Source organism: Folsomia candida, unplaced genomic scaffold (genome assembly GCF_002217175.1).
Source record: "Folsomia candida strain VU population unplaced genomic scaffold, ASM221717v1 Fcan01_Sc003, whole genome shotgun sequence".
Classification (NCBI taxonomy): domain Eukaryota; kingdom Metazoa; phylum Arthropoda; class Collembola; order Entomobryomorpha; family Isotomidae; genus Folsomia; species Folsomia candida.
In genome coordinates, this window is record NW_019091195.1 from 8,028,163 (window position 1) to 8,047,732 (window position 19,570).

Here is a 19,570-nt window from a genome sequence, read left to right on the forward strand (position 1 = left end):
ATCTGTATAGCATATTTCTTTTAATCTTACGCTCTGCATGCTTCAATTGTATAGGACTAGTTAACACATACAAATCATTCGTATTAACATCTATTAGTTAGCAATATATTAATCGGAATCAGAAGACCTGTCTTCGCACACGTCAGGTTAAAGCATATTAATAAATAAAATTAGGGACAAAACAAATCTCGATCGTTTACGAATTAATATTTTAACAATTGACGGAGAAATAAAATCACATACTAAAATAGAAATTATTAGTAGGAAGTCATAAATGTCGCGTCGGCGAATCCTGAGTATCCTGATTGGAGATAACATGTAACATGCTGCAACTAGAAGTCAGTGTACTTTCCAATGAAGAGTTTCTCAGGTTCCATGAAATCGGTGGAATTTGCTCTGCTCACCCGGAGGCTCTTCACTTGTCCCCCCACCCCCGACAAAGGGACGGGCAACAGCTCTTTCAGGATGGAGTGATGGTGAACGACGGCGGTCAGAGTTGGAAATTCCTTTGTGAAACCCTGCCATCAAATAATGAGAAATGGTCATTTATCACCTCATACCATAACGTTAATAACCTTGAATTTTATAGACAAAGCACACGCATCCACTTGTTGAACTCTCTCTCTCTCTCTCTCTCTCTCTCTCTCATTGTCAGTTATAATAATTACACACTTACATATTCCTCAATATGGCCCCTAAACCATTCACTAACCATGGATCAGATGCAGGGAAATATGACTTTGCTACATACTTTGGGTGGAAAAGCACCCAAAGCAAAATGCTTGACCCGACAGGCCATCTCATCATCAGCAGAGCATCTCCTCTAACATAAAATACTGTTTAACATTTAAAGTGAATTTACAAGATTCCACCACCAAAGGCTTATGGATTTGGTGATCCGCCCACTCAAACATTCTTGTAATTTACGAAAGAGAATCTCAACATCGTATTCGGTGCATCAACCAACACCACAATTTTTACCTTTTCTTCAAACTTACTTAGTAAGAAAATGCATAATGATATCTCTCATCGGTTTCTTCCCTCCCTAAAACTCAACATTTATAAAGGATATGAATTTTAGGAATGAATAACACAAGGTATTCTCTAATAACGTATTTAATACCAAGTTTCAAATCAGTGCTTTATTGTTAAAAATTTAGTCCTTTTGAGCTAAAGATTAGTCAACCCACGGTACCAAAGGAACTTACCAAAGAATGATATTGATCAAAAAACGAAACAACAATCTCACCGTCGTGACTTATGGTCTTGGAATTTTTTAAATTACAAAGCAACTCGAAAGTTTGTGAACGTTTATGATGAGAAAGATATGCTGGGTACAACAATTATTATGTGATGTTCAATGGTGGAGAGGATGCTGGGGGAAAACTTAATTCTCATATTTCTTTTGATTTTAAATACTTATTACTGACTTATCTCAATAATAGTCAAACAATCATTTACAATAGAAATGTTGTATGATGATCAACAACGTGCAGTTTATTTCTTCCTCATCGTCTACCCAGTTCCCTCCATTTCAAATAATCAAACAAATTACTTTGGCGAGCGACCTTCGTTTTTTATACCTGAACTTGAACTCATCTTCAGATGCAACTGCCACCGGCAGGTGTGTGTTCGTCCAAACACTTTTTTTATTTGATATTTCTTGGTTTAATTTCATTATATACATCACCTGTCTGTCTCCGGAGATATGGTATATTCATGGTATTTTGGTCATGAGGATTCGAATACAAATACATAAAACCACACATATTTATATTGAGACCTTTTTCTATATAACGCATGCATACAATTGGTATACCATATCATTGCATTGCATTGCATTGCATTGCTGAGAGTGCGTAAGTACGTATAACACTTGATTTTATATTAAATTACCTTGATTTTGTACCCCCGACTAGACTTGAGAATTAGATAATGAGCAATTCCGCATGGCTGGTATTCCTTGGGCACCCTTAGCGATAGGGCGAAACATCCGGGTTTAGTGGTCGATTCTCGGACAATGAAACACCCAATTGGCTCATTTCTCAGTATTTCCAAAGCAATTTCTCTGTAAAACGTATTATACAGTATTAAAACGCAAATATCCATACTTTCAGTAGTGACTAAGTAGTACAAGAACGGTACGCTACTGGTCAATCATACTGGACATACTGGTCAATCACATTATAATGATCTAGTAATTATTAACTCCATGTCAAAAGGTTGAATTATAAGGATTGGATATTCATACATAACTTGCATGAGATGTTCAAGATTTGATCGTAAATGTGAATAAACGTTCTCGTTATGTGCATGCGATCAAAATACTTGACAATAAATGGTTAAATAAATCTCAAGAGAGTTTCATGAATCGAATGAAAAGCAGGTGAATCGAGTTATAGCCAGAATATATATGTGGTCGGTCATACATATTTATTCATTCTTTATACTGTGATTTGATTTAAGATTCGAAATGCCACTCAATACAATGACAGACACTCAATAATCATCATTGAAATTGTATTTTAATGAAGTGCAGCAGCAATTCAACGCAACTGCTGAACCAACCTACACGCTATGAACTCGAGATTCGTTGTTTTGTGGCTTCAGATTTGATCTGTTGTGGTCGGGCTTTGTCTGACATTTTAAAACTAACCAGCACAGAGCACGAGATTGAAATAAATACACGCATGCATTATGAGTATGTACATGTTTTGACGTATAAGCTCATGCTGCAAAAAGAACTAAATATCCGTCCGACAGAATGAAATATATCCATAAAACAAGCGACATACATGCATGGGTTTATTTATTGGAGGAGGTAGCACAACATTACAACAATGAGAAATTCCTTACCTTGGGATTCCAGCTTGAAACCAAAGTGCATGCCGTAGTTCGCCTTCCTTCTCAAAAATCGTGATGGCAAGTTTCGATGAAGGTGGATATGAGTCAAAGTTGAGGGATTTTAGTCTTAACAAATTCGACTTGCTGGTGTCCAAATTGTTCTCCGGTTTGCTACTCTCCACCGCATTTTTATGATTACAAATTTCCACATTTTTGCTTCCATTGTTTCTCAATCCGCGTTTGTTATGACTTGATTTGTTCCTGTTTTCAAGGAGGAGGCTTCTCTCATCCGTTGAGTCTAGGAGTGAGGAGACTCCAGAGTTTGTAGAGTTATTGTAATCGAGTGGTGTTAGTAATGGACCGTCCTTTTCAGTAGTCACAGAACGAGACGCATTGCTGTTGTTCACCTTCTTTACAGACCCTGGATTACTCATGAAGTCACTTTTGTTGCTGCTGTCGTGTTCAAGCTTCTGACTAATGACGAATGGCGAGAAGGAATTTAAATTATGACTTGAAGACGAACTCTCCTCGGTTGCACGATTCCTGTCGGGACAAAGGAAGAGGTTGGCATTGTGTTAAAATAAAAATATAAAGTATAGCACGAATTGTTTCCCAAAGGAAGAAGAATGAGAATAGTTTCATTTCAGGACTGACTTGGACGGAGCGGACGATTCATACAAGAAATTATATTTGTAATCTATGTATAGCCAGGCCTGCGCCCATATGCATAGTCAGACATGGACCATGGTAAAGCATTTTTAAAAAAGTTCAAATTTTACCAAGGGACTACACTGCTGTTGTTGGCAGGTGATGAGTCGCTGACAGTAGGGGATGACAAAGAGCTGCCACTTATACTCGTGTTGGCACTTCCAGTCCCACTGTCGTAAAACAAGTCCTCCAGATGATGAGGTGGTCGCATGTCCAGGATTTTATCTATTTTTTTGTGAATTTCATCTGCTACGGACTCACTTTTATCAACATTATTACAGTCGTTGTCACTCGTCACTTTGGTCTTGTCGATTTCTTCACATGAGTAGGCATGATAGCTTTCAACATTTATCTGGATAATTTTATCCGGATTGGCGACACTGCCGTGACTATGAATTTGAGAGACGCTGGGATGACTCTGCACGATCCTAGCACTTTGGATGCGAGTGTCATATTGATATCTTCCGATTTCTCCGAGTTGTTTCACCATTTTGTTTATAAATTTCACATCATTTGAATCACTGCCACAATAACTAGCATTCCAACTTGGAGGGGTGACTCCTGTGGTGTTCACTAGTTTTGTTGACATATTAACGACAACATCCGGAGAAGTTCTCTTATTTTCATCCTTGTCGTTCAAATTTCGACCCCCATAAACACCACCACCACAGGACTCGAAATTCTCGAGTTTTCCGTTTTCACAAGACTTGCTACAGTACTCTCCACTACTTCCTCCGACCCCTGGTTGGAATGGAATTGCTTTCTCCATTTTCATTTGGAGCCGGGTGATGTTGTTCGCCAAAGTTTTGCTCATCCTTTGAAGCCTATTGTTTGCAGCGGTTGCAGACCATGTCAAAAATTGTTTGGGGTTTCTACCCAGTCTCACCCCAGTCCCGTCACCAATCTTCTTTACTTCCTCTTTCTACAAGCAAACAAAAACAAGGGTTAAAATGGCTGATTGATGGCAAGGAATGTGATAATTATTCAACTTTATTTCGCAAGAGTCTACAAGATAACTCAGACAATGACTGAGGGAGCACACGATGTTACATGCATCTATAGATATATACATATAGATGTACGTAAGTGCATGCAAATGAAGTTTCTCCCACGAAGCAAGACAACTTCCTTGCAGGTATTTACACCAACAAAGGATGTGAACATTTTTCTTGCCCCTCTAACTAAAAATTATTGCTATACCACTTTTATTACTCGAATTTAAACGACGTTTTGTGTTAACCGAATCTACAGGTCATTGCAACTTTTGCTTTTAATGGATTTTGTATGTATTAAATAATGTTTAATCATGCTTGAATCTGTGATTTAACAGCAACTTAGCGAAACCAGAATATGAAATGTAATTCGCTGTTATTTTTATGTAAATTTGTCACATTATTAAATTATTTTAATCAATTGATCGTGATAAACATGGCACGTATGTATGTACATGTAATACATGTTACATATACAGAAATATATAAGGGAAAAACAAATTAGTTTAGTTATCAGTTATCAGAATGAGGTAATTTACAAATTAACCGTTTGTACGGTAGCTTAATTCTGAATTTCTTTATTAGCATTTCTCCTCGTTTCTCATTGTGCAAATATATTTGTACTTGTGGAAGTCAAACATTGGCCGCTGAAGAATTTCTTAATTTACCTTTGCAGCTTCGCACATTTTGGCAGGTAGCAGAAGAGGATTGCAGACTGTCAATATTCACTTTTACGAGTTCGTAACTGAAAATGTGGTAGCAAAAGTCAACTCTGTACAGAAATAATTTTAGCCACCTGTCACCTTCGCACACATCACCGTCAGACAGATCACACAATTTCTGCACTACTGTCAAACCAACCAAGTTTTCTTAGTAAACGAAACCACTGGAATGTTGGCGTTGACACGTTGCAGACACGACACTCTTCTCCCAGCAACCTATGTTGTGTCATCAATTATTTCCAAACTAATGCACAACGAATTTTGTTTAAAACCCACCTTGTCCGACCATAGAACGTCTAAAAACTTTAGACAACTGTCAAACTCAGCAGTGACAACTAATCCAACCGACTAAAACCAAACCGACCAAATAACTGTGGTAAATAATAACTGAACCAAGTGAATAACTGTGAGGACAAGAGAAACTCGACAAGACACTTCTTCTATGCAACAACAATATCAGATATAAAACGTGAAACGCTGCAACATTTGGTCATCGCAATATTATTAAGATAGCCATGAACTTGAAAGTGGTTTGGAAGAAGAAGTTGATATGTAAGAACATCCCATCGCAATTAAAACATGAGATAGAGAGAGTAGAACCAGAAGCCAGGTAAAATCGCTAAAAGTGTAGCAGCAGCGGACCTAACCCATACGTATGTACATACATACGTACATATATATGTACGATTTGCATCACTCGTAGATAGTTCGCAAGTGGTTATTGTTACCACCGACCGGCAAAAGGTTTCATAACTTGGACTTTAAAGTCATATTTCTGTAGCATGCTATAGGAATATGAGAAGGAAAAACAACTGTCAATCACGAAGGGCGACGTAAATGCAATGCAATAAATCCCTTGCATTTTACAATTTGTAGCAGAGCTCTTCCTATTTAATATCAAATAGGTGCACATGTAAAAAACTCGTAATAAATAAATAAGTGAAGAGCATCACACTAATCCTAAGTACTGAAGAAAAGGCAACAATCCGGTTGAGCTTTTTTAGCAGTCCATTGTTTTCTGTTTTTTGCCTTGCCAGCTATACAGCTACACAGCTATGCAACAGTTTTCTATACTGCTCGTGGCATTCTGACCGTTCTTCAAACTGATCGTTAGCAATAAAATAAAATAACGTTAAGTTCAGTGGACGAACCCATTATGCTACGCGTACATAGATATTGGAGCTATGTAAAAGATGCAGTGTGAAAGCCTTGGCTTTTACTCTGTTGTAGAATACCTAATGCAAATTTTGTTTCCTCTTCTATATCACACGTATCTTCTATCCGAGCATGTGGCCGTAGAATGCTTGACTAGTTTGATGACCGTATCATTATTTCAAGAAAGAAAGATAAATGGCTCAGCAAGTTCAATTCAGGACAAGTTTTTCTATTTTTTCTATCCACGTTCACTTGCTGGATGTGTATATGAAAGGTATAGTATGTCAGCAGACACTCCAATGTTAAATAAAAATGCTCGTGTGGCGAAACCTTACAAGATAGAAAGATAAGGTAAAAGAACTTTATGACCGTCTCCCAAATCTAGGTATAGGCCACGCATACCGTTTTTCGAAATTTTGAAACGTTTTTGAAATATGCACCAAAACGTTTTGTTTTACAAAATAACACTAAATACGTAAATGATTTAGGCCAAAGATTAAAAAAAACCAGCGACAGGGTTATATCCACAGGACGAATAGCTACAAATTTTAGTCGGAAATTTTTTTCATATCATGCCTCCTTTTGGCGCGAAAATTCAAAATGTCGATTTTCGGGTCGTGTCATTCTGACAAGGGTAGCATGAACAAGATTGACTTTTTGAAGATATTGCAACTAGATAATTATTCCTCAGAGCTATGTGGTATTTCCTCTCATAAACCATTTTTCGAAATGCAGCTTGTGTCTGGCGCTAAGTTCAAAGCTTTGAAAATTTTCGCAATTTCGGCTGCAAATTTCTTACCAATACTACAGCCAAGATGTTACATTCTAGCGACCGAAGCAAAGTGGGACCGTCTTTGGAATGGCCCACCTTAGATTTCTCCTATTTACAACTTATTCGAAATCGACCTGGTTTTTGAGCTATGGCGGGATATCCAAAATTCGACTTTTAATGGGCATAATCGTGGGATATAACGTACTTAGTGTTAAAAAATAGTTCTTTTCCGCGGTTTTACCGCATAACTTGTACTAGTGGTTGTCAGATCGATACTCACTCACCACGAACGGATAGATTGATACGGACTAAAAGACCTAGCAAAAATTAAAAGTTGTACTGACACGGGCCGAGAACATAATTCATTCTTCCTCCAGGGGAATGCGTCGCTTGTGAAACTTGTTTCGTTACAAAAACCAGCCCATCTTTCCACTTTTGTATCTAATTTTGTAATTTTTCAAGTTTCAGAGGAACAATCAGAAAATGACACTTGGTTCATTGCTTATAAAAATGAGTGCAAATGTATTAATGAGACCAAATATATGGTCATATGTAAATGTGATTTCTTGCGTCATACCGATGTGAGAAAATATTTGTACTTTATTGTTTTTGACAACTGAAGTCCTGCAGGATTACAATTAGACAAACTAATAAATCTAGTTAAACCTGTTTAAAATTTTGTAATGATTTTTGCACGAGTGGACATTATTACGAGTGTGGTATAAAATTTTACCATGGCTTATTTTTATCAGACACTTAGCCAAAGTGTCTGCTCAGCTAAACATAAACTCACATCTCGCGAGATTGTGTGGTATGATTGGTGACTTTGCATCAAGCAATTTAAAACGAGCGTCTGGTTTGGAGTAGAATCGTCCGTGAGCGCTTCGTGGCATGCTCATATGACACTGATGAAGATGATCCCATGATGATAAGATACATAACATGTAAGTAACGGTTAACAAGCAATTTGCGTCGTGACCATTGTAATTTTGTGTGGAATTTTTACTTTACTGTTGTCGGTAGGTGCACCACCATTTATTCATTTACAAGTTTCTTTCGTACATGATAAGTCATTTTACAGATTCTTTTCTTGGTTATTTTGAAAATCTATGAAAGTTCCTGAGAAAGTTCCTTATCAAAATCCAGACCAAAAAATACAATTTTTACACTACAAACGGATAAGTAAGATAGCTGATAACTATCTGTTACGCAACTTTTGAAGCTAAACTTGTACAGTTAATAAAAGTACGCCGTTCTTTCTTTTTTGTCTAGCCACACTTACTGAAAACAGCGTATTAAAAAAATATTTACAAGTTTCAGTATTTCTGGACTATCTAAAGGTTTTGCCTAAACTTTTATTTTCTGACCATAAAACATATCTACTGTGTAGATAACTATATGAATCTAAACTACGAAAAGTATTTTATCTCATCCACGTAAATAATAGATCTGTTATGTAAATTGAAGAAAGACGACATCTAACATGTAATAATATTTGAGGCAATTCGAGCAAGAAAACAACTAACCTTTTTAATTGTATCACAAAGTGACATGTTGAAAGTAATTCAATTTGGCACAAGTATAAAACCAGAAGCACAATAATATGCCAACATCATGAATTTTCTTTAAAATGATTTTTAATAACCCCAATTGTTTTTTAATGACGTTCTATGCAGATCATGATTGGAGTATTAGAGAAGCACATTCCTGTTTTAAGTGACGTCAAATGTAAAATAGCAAGCAGTGATAACCAGCTTCGTATACAATTTACTCATGCACAGGTCAGACCAGCTTTGAAATTGGATGAATGGCGAAGTGATACTTTCCTCTTCGGTTGCAGTTTACTTTTCTGAAATATCTGACATAATTGCTAGAAAAATAAGTTAAAACTATCTCACAACCGTTATTCATCTGCGTGTTAACTAATTTTCAACTTGATGCCAAATTTTTAATGAATTTGCAGGAAATAATAAGAATTGTTTATATGAAAGCATGCAACCATATACTACTTACTTGTGCGAGGTTAATATATGCACAAAGTAGGCCAGTAGGAATTTGGTGAAAAGTCAAAAGCCATCAGAAATTTAAAGTCTTCTTTCTTACAGAGTACAAATCAAGGAATGAGGCAGGTGTTCATTCACATGGAAGAATTTCTAACATATAACAATTCAAGGGGTGGTTGTATATTCCTTCGCTCAGCATTTCTACCTGGTTACGGTTCCAACCGAATCAAACCAAGATTACAATAAGACCTTTTGTATTGCTCGAAATTTGAAAAGTGAACTTTCGAAATAACAACGACTCACACTCGACAATCGTCATGAGCCTTATTTTCTTCTATACCCGTGTCAAACTCAAAATGACAATTCAAAGAATGACGAAGGATTGTGTGTATCCTGAACACAAAATGTCATTCCAGGGCGATTTTTTTTTTACTTGTTGTCGTCTTTCATTCGTATGTCCTCGATCCATGTCCATGACACGGTGCTTCTTTTAATCCGCTTATAACATGTACATACATACGTAGCAGCGTTGGTTTTGTGGTTATATTTACTGAGAGTCTAAAAATCCGAAACATTTTCTACGATTTATAAAGAAGCGAAACATTTGAAAGGAGTTCTTATAGAAAAGATCAACTGGAGGGAAATGAGAGAGTTCATTGGTTGTATTGTTGTGCAATGTGTATTATCATGAAAAGGAATGGGACATAATACAAATGGTTCGAGTACCCCACTCATTATTTATGCTATTTCAAACTTTGAAAGTGTGTGGGGGTAGTGAAAATCTCGTTTGTTAAGGGAATAATAATGTGCATACATGGTTGGTCTCAAAATTCAAGAAATTATGTGGAAGAAATGATACAACATCTCAGATTTCCAAACTTCAAAAAGATTGGAATACTAATGGAACGTGCGGCCCACAAGTTTGGTGGAATAGTTTTAAAACCTGAAGGTGTACATAAGTGGTGAAGGCACTTATTTACTTTGTTTATCGCGTCCAACTTTAATTTCACCATATCTTCCATTTCTTCCCAGATTAGCCTCTAAAAATTCCTTTGGTACGAAAGGTGGTGGGTAGGTTGGCAGGTTGTGTGCAAGTGTAAAGCTAGTTGATCAGGGAATCATTGACATATAAGATTGTTGTTACTTAAGCACCACTGCTACGTACAAATGTACATACTGGCTGCTCCATAATAATCGGTTGGAGAGGAACATTTCGACAAATAAATCTCCTACGGTCTAGGACAATTAGCGAGTTTACCAGGAGTTGGATTCACTTTTTAACATTGGCGTGGAGTGGGCTTGACCTGCTCCTGATAAGGGCGAGCTTGAAATATGGGCGAGATTACGTTATGGGGTAGAAAATTAAGGGAAAAGTGGGAAAAGTAATATAACCTCTGCATCTCTGAGGTAGTTAGTAGCTCCATAAATTAAGCCAGGTATGAAATCAGTTGACTTTAATGAGAGAAGTGGTTGCCCACAATACGTCTCTTGGGGTTTCCTGGAAAAATAGGAAAGGGGGAGATTCATGCGTCCAGGGGAAATCTTCTACTCAAATTGAAGAGCAAACAACTAACTCGAGGTTTTACTAGGCTCAAGGAAATAAAATATTGACTTTGACAGTGAAATCCTGCTTATTAGAGAGAATCATGTATTCACCATGTAATCCTCATAGGACAAGATTTTATCCTCAACTCCTTCGTGTTCGTTCGTAACACACCTATTTCAAATTAGCTGGGATGCTGGGATGAATTAGTGGAATGCCGGACGTACAGATGTATGTGCATTACCGACGAGCTTTAACGGTCAAAGGTCCAAACCTTATGCATAAATTTTGACATACGGCATACAGAGTATTAGCGTCGTCTAACATAACAAAGTAGACTAAAACTTTGCATGTCCACTACTTTTGAAAAATATGAATTACCAGGATAAATACTTGAGTGACATTTGGAACGAAATTGATTAAGGGAAGTCCTACTACGAGCAAAAGGATGGCTATGCACACACCACATAGGCAGACGATGGAATATGTATTCCATCCGATCTCTCGGAAAGAATGCGGATAGACCATGATGAGAAATCACTCAAGTATCTCATCTCATCGCATCACCGATCCCACAAAAAGAGTTAAGTCAGCCTCATCTCATAATAATATTAGAGGGGATACGCTACAGCTAAATAAGTAGAAAATGGTTATAGCAGCAGAAGGGGAATGTGCATATACTATTACTTGTACATATTTTAGTTACACACATGCATCGACGAAAAATGAAAAGTTTCGTAGCACTATCACTCGACTGAATCACATCTACGGGAATTTTCTTGGTCACAAATTCTCCTCTGTAGGTGCAGGTCTCTCGAAGAGAATTCGTGTGATTATAAGGTGAGGAATTGTGAAATGTATAAAGTTCAAGAACACACAGGTGGATTTCACAAAAAGAGAGAGACAAGTCTGCGGGATGGAAACATGAGCATCCCGACTAGGATTACATACATTTTTACAATTTATGAACTCAACCATAACAAGACATACCCAAAAACCATAAACCAAACTCGGAAAGGGCTGTTGTTGTGGTGAGATGTCGACTAGAAATATGTTGATCTCTGGTATCTCTTACAAAAAATGGATGAAACGGAAATTATGGGTGCCACTCACACACAATGAGAGCCAGTCAGATTTACTCGAGACGCGTCTCATCTCATCATCATGGTTAGTTCCAACCAAATGACTTGAGATTTGATATGAGCCGTAAAGTAAGTTGGACTTTTGAGATTTTGGACAAGATTATTCACCAGTCATCCGCATTATCTTGGTTTTATCGCTCTATTCAGGAATTTCAACTCTTTTTATCTCTTAATCCTAAATGCATTCTTCAAAATTTGTTTCAACAATATGCGGTCGCTATTGTTTAACTATTTGTCTACAAAATGAAATCTCTTTTGAAAAATTTTAATAGTTCCGAGTGCTATTTTAAAGTTTGGGTCAAAACTGATTGGCATCTTAACTGTGTATGTAACAGTTTCTTAGTGAAATACTTTCTTATATAGCGGAAATATTCGGACTCTTACTGCATATCGATATCGTTCAAATTTGGTATACAAGACAATGAAAGTTATAATTAGAGATTCTTAAGTGCAGAAAACAATATAAAGTTTTTAAAGGGAATGAGCACTAATAATTTACCTGGAAGAAATCATGTGCATATATTTTATTAAGCGGTCTTAAAAACGCAGTCCATAAAAGTTGAATGAATGGTCTGCATTGCGTACTGTTATTAATTTATATGTGAAAGGAATACTGCGACGCACGTACATATTGGGTTTTAATATAAATCTACACATGACTAAATATGGGAAACAATAAGTGCCCAATAATTCTCTTTCATAGTCTATTTCAACCTCTGAGATGAGTTCACATTCTCAGGTTCTCAACTCAACCCAATACCTGAAGAGACCGTAGAGCGACGATGACGACGACGTAAATTAATGTCCACCCTCCTCCACCGTCTCCGCACTACACCCACCCACCTACTCAGAATGAACGGGAAATGATAATAAAGTGGCAATAAATCCGGTAGCAATTTATTTTCACTGCCGATATTTCCCTGTTTACCCAAGGGAAATTAGAATACAAAACAGACTTTCATTTCTCAATTACACTGCTTTACAGTCTATTTTAATACCGCTTAACAGCCTACGGATTTATACATCGTAGCATTCCGGATTTAAAATATTTAGTGCCCTTTCTTACCTTGCTTGAATGGCCACAGTTCCGACAAAGGACGAAGATCGAGTCATCCAATTTGTGGTATCTTGTGGTCACATTTACAGACTTTCCACTTCCACAGCCACCACTGTGACCATGCTCGAAATGAAAATCAATCAAACCACTCAATCCACTCCAACGCCCCATGATGATGGCTATTTTATATAAATATGCGTAACTGGCTGCTTTTCGAGGCTTCTTCACTTAATTATTTTACGATATGAAATAAACTGGCAATTAGTTCACACGTGCCGTAATATTATTTTCTCCCAATCCGGTCATATCGAACCGTCTTTCGGGACTATTTTAGGAAAGGAATGTGAGTAGAATTCTTTTAGTGTTCAAACAAACTTCCTTTAACAATTGTTGTAACTTGAACATCATACCGGTCGTAACTTTATAAGTTTCATCCACAACATGAAAATAATACAAAGTAACAATGCTGATGATCATATATTTGACACTTATGTCGTGAGATAATATTTTATGACATTTTTTGCACAGCTTATTGTTTCACAATGACACCGTTCACACGTTTTTTGAAGTGTCAAACAAACCAAGTGCTAATTAAGTTGGATTCATGTATAACTTTCTTAACACCTCCCGTCACAAATTTAACATGTTTGAACAACTCCTTTTATGCACAATGTTGCAATTTGTAATCAATCAAGAGAATTCCACAGCATACACCAACGTGATTATCCAAACGCGTGGTTTATGTAAACCTATGTACGTGTATTACACATACATGGGAGCAAATTCCACAAAATGATGAACCCACTTTCTAGAGACAGTATTATTACGGGAGTTAGAATTGGGTATTTATTTCAACAATAATGAGCGTCACTTAAATATTTGTAAGTAAGTACCAGCCACATTATGATGGGGATGGACGCGTAAAATAACGAGGGATACAATACAGCAACAGGTAGGCTCTTCTCGGACCGAGTTTCAAACTTTGACTGGAAGGAAGTTTCAACCCCAATGACGAGCGGTAAGCTCAGGTATGAACATACTACGAAATACCTGAGTTCTCAAAGAAGAAAGGTGCAAGGCAAAAAAGGCAAATCAAGGCAGGTAAGCAGAGGAATGGTAAAAACATTGGTGTTGTGGGGTATGTACGTAAGTTGTACATAGTTGGTAGGCAAAAACCAAGTCAGTTCTCTTACATTACGCCGGACTTGTCTCAAATAAATGAAAGGATTGGGCATCTAGCAAGTCGTGACGACGAAAAGCCAGAATGTGTGCGTCTCGTCTTTAATAAAGTAAGAAAGGAATTCTTTAAGTTGTTTGTTGAATAGCTTTGCCACCACTCCATCCATCCCACTTCACAAACGCATACGGGAGGGACGCCGTGATCTTGTACGAGCTGAAGAAAAGTATGCATAATGTAGAAGATGGGTTTTCAGCCGATGAAAGTACCTGTGTAAAGTAAATGTGGTTGTGGTGTGATGTTATATTAAATTGGATGAGATAGACTCGACGAAGAATTTTCTGCTGCAGGGAAATAAATAAAACACCTTTATTACGTTACTTTTCGAGTAAACTGCATGCAGCTTGTTAGATAACTGGTAAAGTCACCAACATTTGATCATAACAACCTGAATTTCAAATATGTAGATTCAATTAATTTAAAAGTTATATGTAATACAGTCACCTCTATTAATATTAATATACAGCATTTGTTGAAAATACTTACCGATTTTATAAAATGACGAATTCAAAATGTGTTGGTATTCTTGGGAGATAAATAAGCGTACATCGGATAAAAGAGAAATTTATTTCGTAATAGAATTGGATACATGATGCATTATTACAAATAAAGTTTCTGAATGATGTCAAAGGCATACTGGCAACTTGCAAAGTTACAGCTAAAGGCCAGTTTTGATCGTTATAAAACTGTATCTAAAAATGAACGAGCAATTGAACATCTGTCACTGGAACAGGTATTATAGAATAAAGATAAGCGATTTGTGTAGTAATGATACAACAGGATAGTGAAGTTGTGTCTGCATTCCTGTTCGTCACTCACTGGAACTGTTGATTAAGAATATTATCTCCAAGACAGAATCTCTATTACTGCAGGGTTGACTAATTTACTCGAGATTGCTACCAGCAGTTACGACAATCATCTAAATTTTTCAACAATCAACTTCCAGTTGGAGATGACCACTACTCTGCTTTGAATTTTAAGTGCTCAATATGTCTGGTAATAATGAGCAAATGTTAGCGGTTACAAATTCCGAAGCCAGTAGCTAATAAAATTTAGGATGGGCCATTTGCATTAACAAATCTAACATTTTGCGCTGAATGTTATATAAAATACACAATATATAATTATGCCGTTGAAGTATTATGCAAAACATACTCTCGCGTAACTTATCCTATGTATGATGATCCCATGAACCCTATTCTATTACTATTGGCTAAAATATTTATAAATACACAGTAAACTATGGTCATCATGTTTTCTTTAGTCGTTTACTCTTTTGATACTCGCCTTCTTGATTTGCTAAACTTCCAAGAATTTCTTTCACTTTCCTCTTCCTGTCAGCATCCCTATTTTTAAATTCAAAACGATATTGTTAACTGGTTCATAAATGAATGAGTGGAATGTCATAAATACGTATTTTCTGTACGTACTTTTCTAATTGTTCTCGCAATTGTTGCGTAGCTAAAAATGCAGTGTCCTTTCGTATTTCCCGAACAGCATTTTTCATCTCTTGCTTTACTTTGTGTGACAATCGTGCAGTTTCTTGCTTTCCCTTTGGAGCCTTTTTCTTGCGAATTCCATCAAAGCTGTACAAACATGGCGCATTAGAGTAAAATACATAAATGGAATGGAAGTGAAAAATTTATTTCAATATCAGTGAAGGACTTACTCTTCCTCTATCAATGGTTCGTAAAGTTTTAATGGCTTCGGTCTATTGGAAACTTGCACTGTCAATATTTCTTTCTTGAGTTTCATACATGAAATGACATCAACGGTTTCACTCAATTTATCGACAATAATTTGTGGATAATGACAGCTCATTTTCAGTTGTAAGTCCACAAGAGCCTTCTTGGTGTGATGAAATATTTCAATTGCTGACGGAAGACGTTCATATACACCTACAAACTTTTTGATGTACATCAGTGTAACATAGAGTACCCCCAGCTTGTCAGGTAGATCAGGGGTTTCCCCGTCCTCGTTATCCGATACTAACTTCCAAATCTCCTCATTAACAAGGGAGTTTTTACTGAAAACGTTGATCAATTAATTTACATCGAATATATGATAACAATTAATTAATATAATGAAGTAATACCTGCATTGTTCTGGAAGAATATAGAGGTATGACTTTGCATGTCGTATCGTGGGAATCGCAAATCCAGCCCAGCGTGTTTCATTTCCAGAAAAGCATTGCAAGATAGAATTTAGTAAAACGACAACTTCGGGTGTATATCTTTTCGCTTCTTCGCCAAGCTATCATGAATAAAATTTGAAATATATGCTAAATTAAGTTATGTATAAAACAGATAATCATCCTAGCTTACCTTATACACAATATTAATTACAAACAGTAGCTTTGCTAATATTTTTATATTGGATGCTTTGGTTTGACTTAAAATTTCAAGAAGCCTTGCTTTCATTGACGAGAGGACTTTGTGATGAAAGTCTGTCACAGAGAATATTTGTGAGCAAATACTATAGTATAAAATCTAGGAGAAATTTTAGGATATCAATTAGACATTCACATCAATTGTGCTAAAGGAAGTGGTGATAAATTGAAAAGACTCACTTTATGTACAGGCAATCCTATTAGGGGGTAAAAATCGTCAAATATTTCTCCATCTTCGACTGCATTAATACATTCGTTTGGACATAAGACAATCAATGAGTGCAAGTGTGGAAGGGCAATGTTCAGAACTCTCAATAAGGGCATTGATAATTTTTTAGTTCTCTCAGCCATATCCAGCACATATCGCATAATAAAATTGAATAATTTTGGTAATCTTGATTTGTCGCCAGCCTTGTTATATTTTACCATCCTTGTTAAAATTAGATTAAAAGCTTCTGAAGAAGACGAGGTATGAAACTTGAAATGGGCTCTATGCTTTTTAAGTATTGCTTCAAATTCCTTGTATTTTACAGGAATCCCAATAACGAAGGGGATATCTTGAAACTTTTCTTCTGGACTTTTGACGTTTGTTGTTTCTTCCAATTCTTCTAATGGAAAGTCTTCATTTAATTTTGAGCATCCTTTTGTCTTTTTCTCACAAGAGTCGTCGTCTTCTTCCACGTCTGATCCAATGTCACTATAGCCGTCACTAGTATCACTATTATCTTCATCTTCATCATCCTCGTTATCACTATTTTCATCATTATCAGAATCTTCATTTTCTTCAGCGTCTCCTGATTGACTAATCTTGCGAGTAGGTTCAATAAAATACCTAAATCCATTAGTTCCAATTAATTGGTAATGCAGTTTAGACAGAATAATGCATGAAGCATATGAATTAAAGTCCTAATTAAAATACCCATCATCAAGGTCATCAGCACTTCGATGTGGACGGGAACCATCAGTAGTGTCACTCATCTCCATCCGCTTTAATCTATCTCTTTCCAATTGCTCCAACTTTTCCTTTTCTTCCTGTTCTAATTCATTCTCGGTTTTCAGCCTATCGGTTGCTTTTCCAGTTTTTGTTTCAAACTGGAGCTCCTTCACAAGTTTGTCATACTCTTCTTTTTCTGTGGTTCCACTGTTGCCTTCTGCCGGTTGCTTATTGTCTTTTTTACCTCCTCCCATCAGAAGAAGATTTCTGATGTCTGGATTTTTGAATTCATCGTCCAGTTTGCAAACCAGCTCATAACTAGCATCTGCTTCTTTCGCTTTTTCAAACCTTTTCTTTTTCGATTCTATAATTAGTTCTTGAATTATCTGCTTGTGAGTTTTCGGTTTCCCTTCATCGTCTAATTCAAAGTCATCAGGTTCTTGGTTTGCTTGCTTCTTAACTTTCATGAATCCACCAAAATTTGCATCGCTAACAAAGTCCGCTGCAAATAATTAGTTATTATACAGATAAATGTACAATGCAGGTATAATTAAACTCACAATTAGTGTGATTCTAATTTATAATTTATAATTCATAACCAGATTCAAAACAATAAATACTAATACCCACCATCAAGCCTTTCTTCCTCAGAATCCGAACCGTCTCTGGGATCTTCATATCGGTCAATTTCCAAGAGCGGTTGGCCTCTGTGAGTAAAAAAGTCGTCTGTTTCTTGAAGATTAAATATTGATTTCTAAAACATAACAAGTAAATTTAAAATTCAACCACTCCTGATCAAAGATTTAAAATTTTATTCCAAATTAACTATAAGAACATGCACCTTTTTAAACTGACGAGCCTTTTCAGCAGCACTGCGACGATTTATTTTCTCCTCTTCAGGCATTCCCTTCCTTCTTTCTCCAATTCGGTTATCCAGCAGCACATTGGTTTTATTTCGCACTTTATACTCCTGGAGGAGCGTTGATTTTCTCTGTACTTGCACAAAATCCAGTTAGATTTATTGTTAGAATTAGGTAATAATGGGTTATTATTATGGTCATTAGTGAGGTGGTTGGTGTACCTTTTCGACTGCTCTGCCCCTCGAGACGCCGGGGACACCTTGTTCGTTCCTCCCCCTTCGTCCCAAGTTGTCGTGCTTCCTCTTGTTCACTCTGAGCTCGAATGGGTTGTCGAGGGGGGCGGGCGTGGTGGTCACAACCTTCGATTGGAAAGCTGACTTTGTGGACTTTCCTTTGCTCTTCTGCTTCTTCTTCAGATTGCCTCGCTTAGAGTTCTTGTTCTTGGCCATTTTGTGTGTGACACAGCTATAATTCTAGCTACAAAAGAAGTAGTAATGTGCTACCTGAGGTCGTGAAAACCAATTTCAATTTGATGTGTCCATCATAATAAGTCCAAGTTGTTTTCAGAGAGCACGTGTTTAGAAACAGAGGATGTGAATTCGAGGGTTTGGGTTTCCCAGAGTTGAGTTGGGTTTGGGGCATTGAGGTCTCGATGAGATTGAATTCAGTCTCAACAAAATAAATTTTGAGAATTTGTATGAGAATTTGTATTATCTTCCAAATTGCATAATTTTTACCGTCCATACTAAATTTAGGAAAACTGCATCCGCGTACTATTTTTTCATTCAATAGCAATTTGAGCCCCTGCGTATATGTAAATCTGGATTTATTGATGTAATGTGAAGCTACGTATGCGCATTACATAATTAAAGTTTAATTAAACGCTATATGAAAATTAACAATTTTTATAAGTTAATAATAATAAACGTTAAGAAACGTGAAGGATACTTGATATGATTATTGTTGTTTAAAGTTTAAACCCTAATTTGATCATTAAACGTGTCTGATTCGCACATATTTACGAGTGTGTATATTATTGGTATGGTGGTACAATATAATAATGACCACGTTCAATGAACATCATTCGCAAACGAATTTAGTGTTTCGTATTCGCAAAACAGCATCATCAGACACTCTCTCGCATCGTCATAATTGGCATGAGTTGTACACAAGTAGTGCAATATAACGTTTTCCATTTACGACTGTACACAG

The 19,570-nt window shown here is 36.6% G+C and overlaps 2 protein-coding genes across 4 annotated transcripts; both read right to left on the minus strand.

Moving 5' to 3' along the window:
• Positions 1–3: 3 nt before the first annotated feature.
• Positions 4–13,724, minus strand: LOC110847494 (myb-like protein A). 3 transcript variants are annotated; one of them, XM_022094442.2, is made up of 5 exons: positions 12,948–13,724; positions 3,624–4,474; positions 2,857–3,387; positions 1,897–2,068; positions 4–518 (listed from the first exon to the last, which is right to left on the minus strand). In XM_022094442.2, the coding sequence occupies exons 1-5, from the start codon at positions 13,107–13,109 to the stop codon at positions 333–335; spliced, it is 1,902 nt and encodes a 633-aa protein (XP_021950134.1). In that variant the 5' UTR covers positions 13,110–13,724; the 3' UTR covers positions 4–332. The 3 variants fall into 3 exon arrangements, with proteins under 3 accessions (XP_021950134.1, XP_021950135.1, XP_035705587.1); XM_022094443.2 differs by lacking the exon at positions 12,948–13,724 and adding an exon at positions 5,213–5,378; XM_035849694.1 differs by lacking the exon at positions 12,948–13,724 and adding an exon at positions 4,765–4,936.
• A 989-nt stretch (positions 13,725–14,713) lies between these two features.
• LOC110847122 (nucleolar protein 14) lies at positions 14,714–19,078 on the minus strand. Its single transcript, XM_022093983.2, has 10 exons — positions 18,580–19,078; positions 18,340–18,489; positions 18,129–18,252; positions 17,484–18,000; positions 16,745–17,396; positions 16,500–16,664; positions 16,271–16,428; positions 15,845–16,201; positions 15,606–15,761; positions 14,714–15,521 (listed from the first exon to the last, which is right to left on the minus strand). The coding sequence occupies exons 1-10, from the start codon at positions 18,805–18,807 to the stop codon at positions 15,425–15,427; spliced, it is 2,604 nt and encodes an 867-aa protein (XP_021949675.1). The 5' UTR covers positions 18,808–19,078; the 3' UTR covers positions 14,714–15,424.
• Positions 19,079–19,570: the final 492 nt, after the last annotated feature.

Bases quoted from the DNA above. Each gene is read 5' to 3' on its own strand.
- LOC110847122 (XM_022093983.2), bottom strand. From the start codon at position 18,807: ATGGCCAAGAACAAGAACTCTAAGCGAGGCAATCTGAAGAAGAAGCAG. The intron at 18,001-18,128 runs GTGGGTATTAGT...AATTATTTGCAG, and splicing joins TGAGGAAGAAAGGCTTGATG to CGGACTTTGTTAGCGATGCA. The intron at 16,429-16,499 runs GTAAGCTAGGAT...TATTCATGATAG, and splicing joins TAATTAATATTGTGTATAAG to CTTGGCGAAGAAGCGAAAAG.
- LOC110847494 (XM_022094442.2), bottom strand. From the start codon at position 13,109: ATGGGGCGTTGGAGTGGATTGAGTGGTTTGATTGATTTTCATTTCGAG. The intron at 4,475-12,947 runs GTAAGAAAGGGC...GTTTGCTTGTAG, and splicing joins ACTGTGGCCATTCAAGCAAG to AAAGAGGAAGTAAAGAAGAT. The intron at 519-1,896 runs GTAATTTAATAT...ATTTGATGGCAG, and splicing joins GTCGGGGGTACAAAATCAAG to GGTTTCACAAAGGAATTTCC.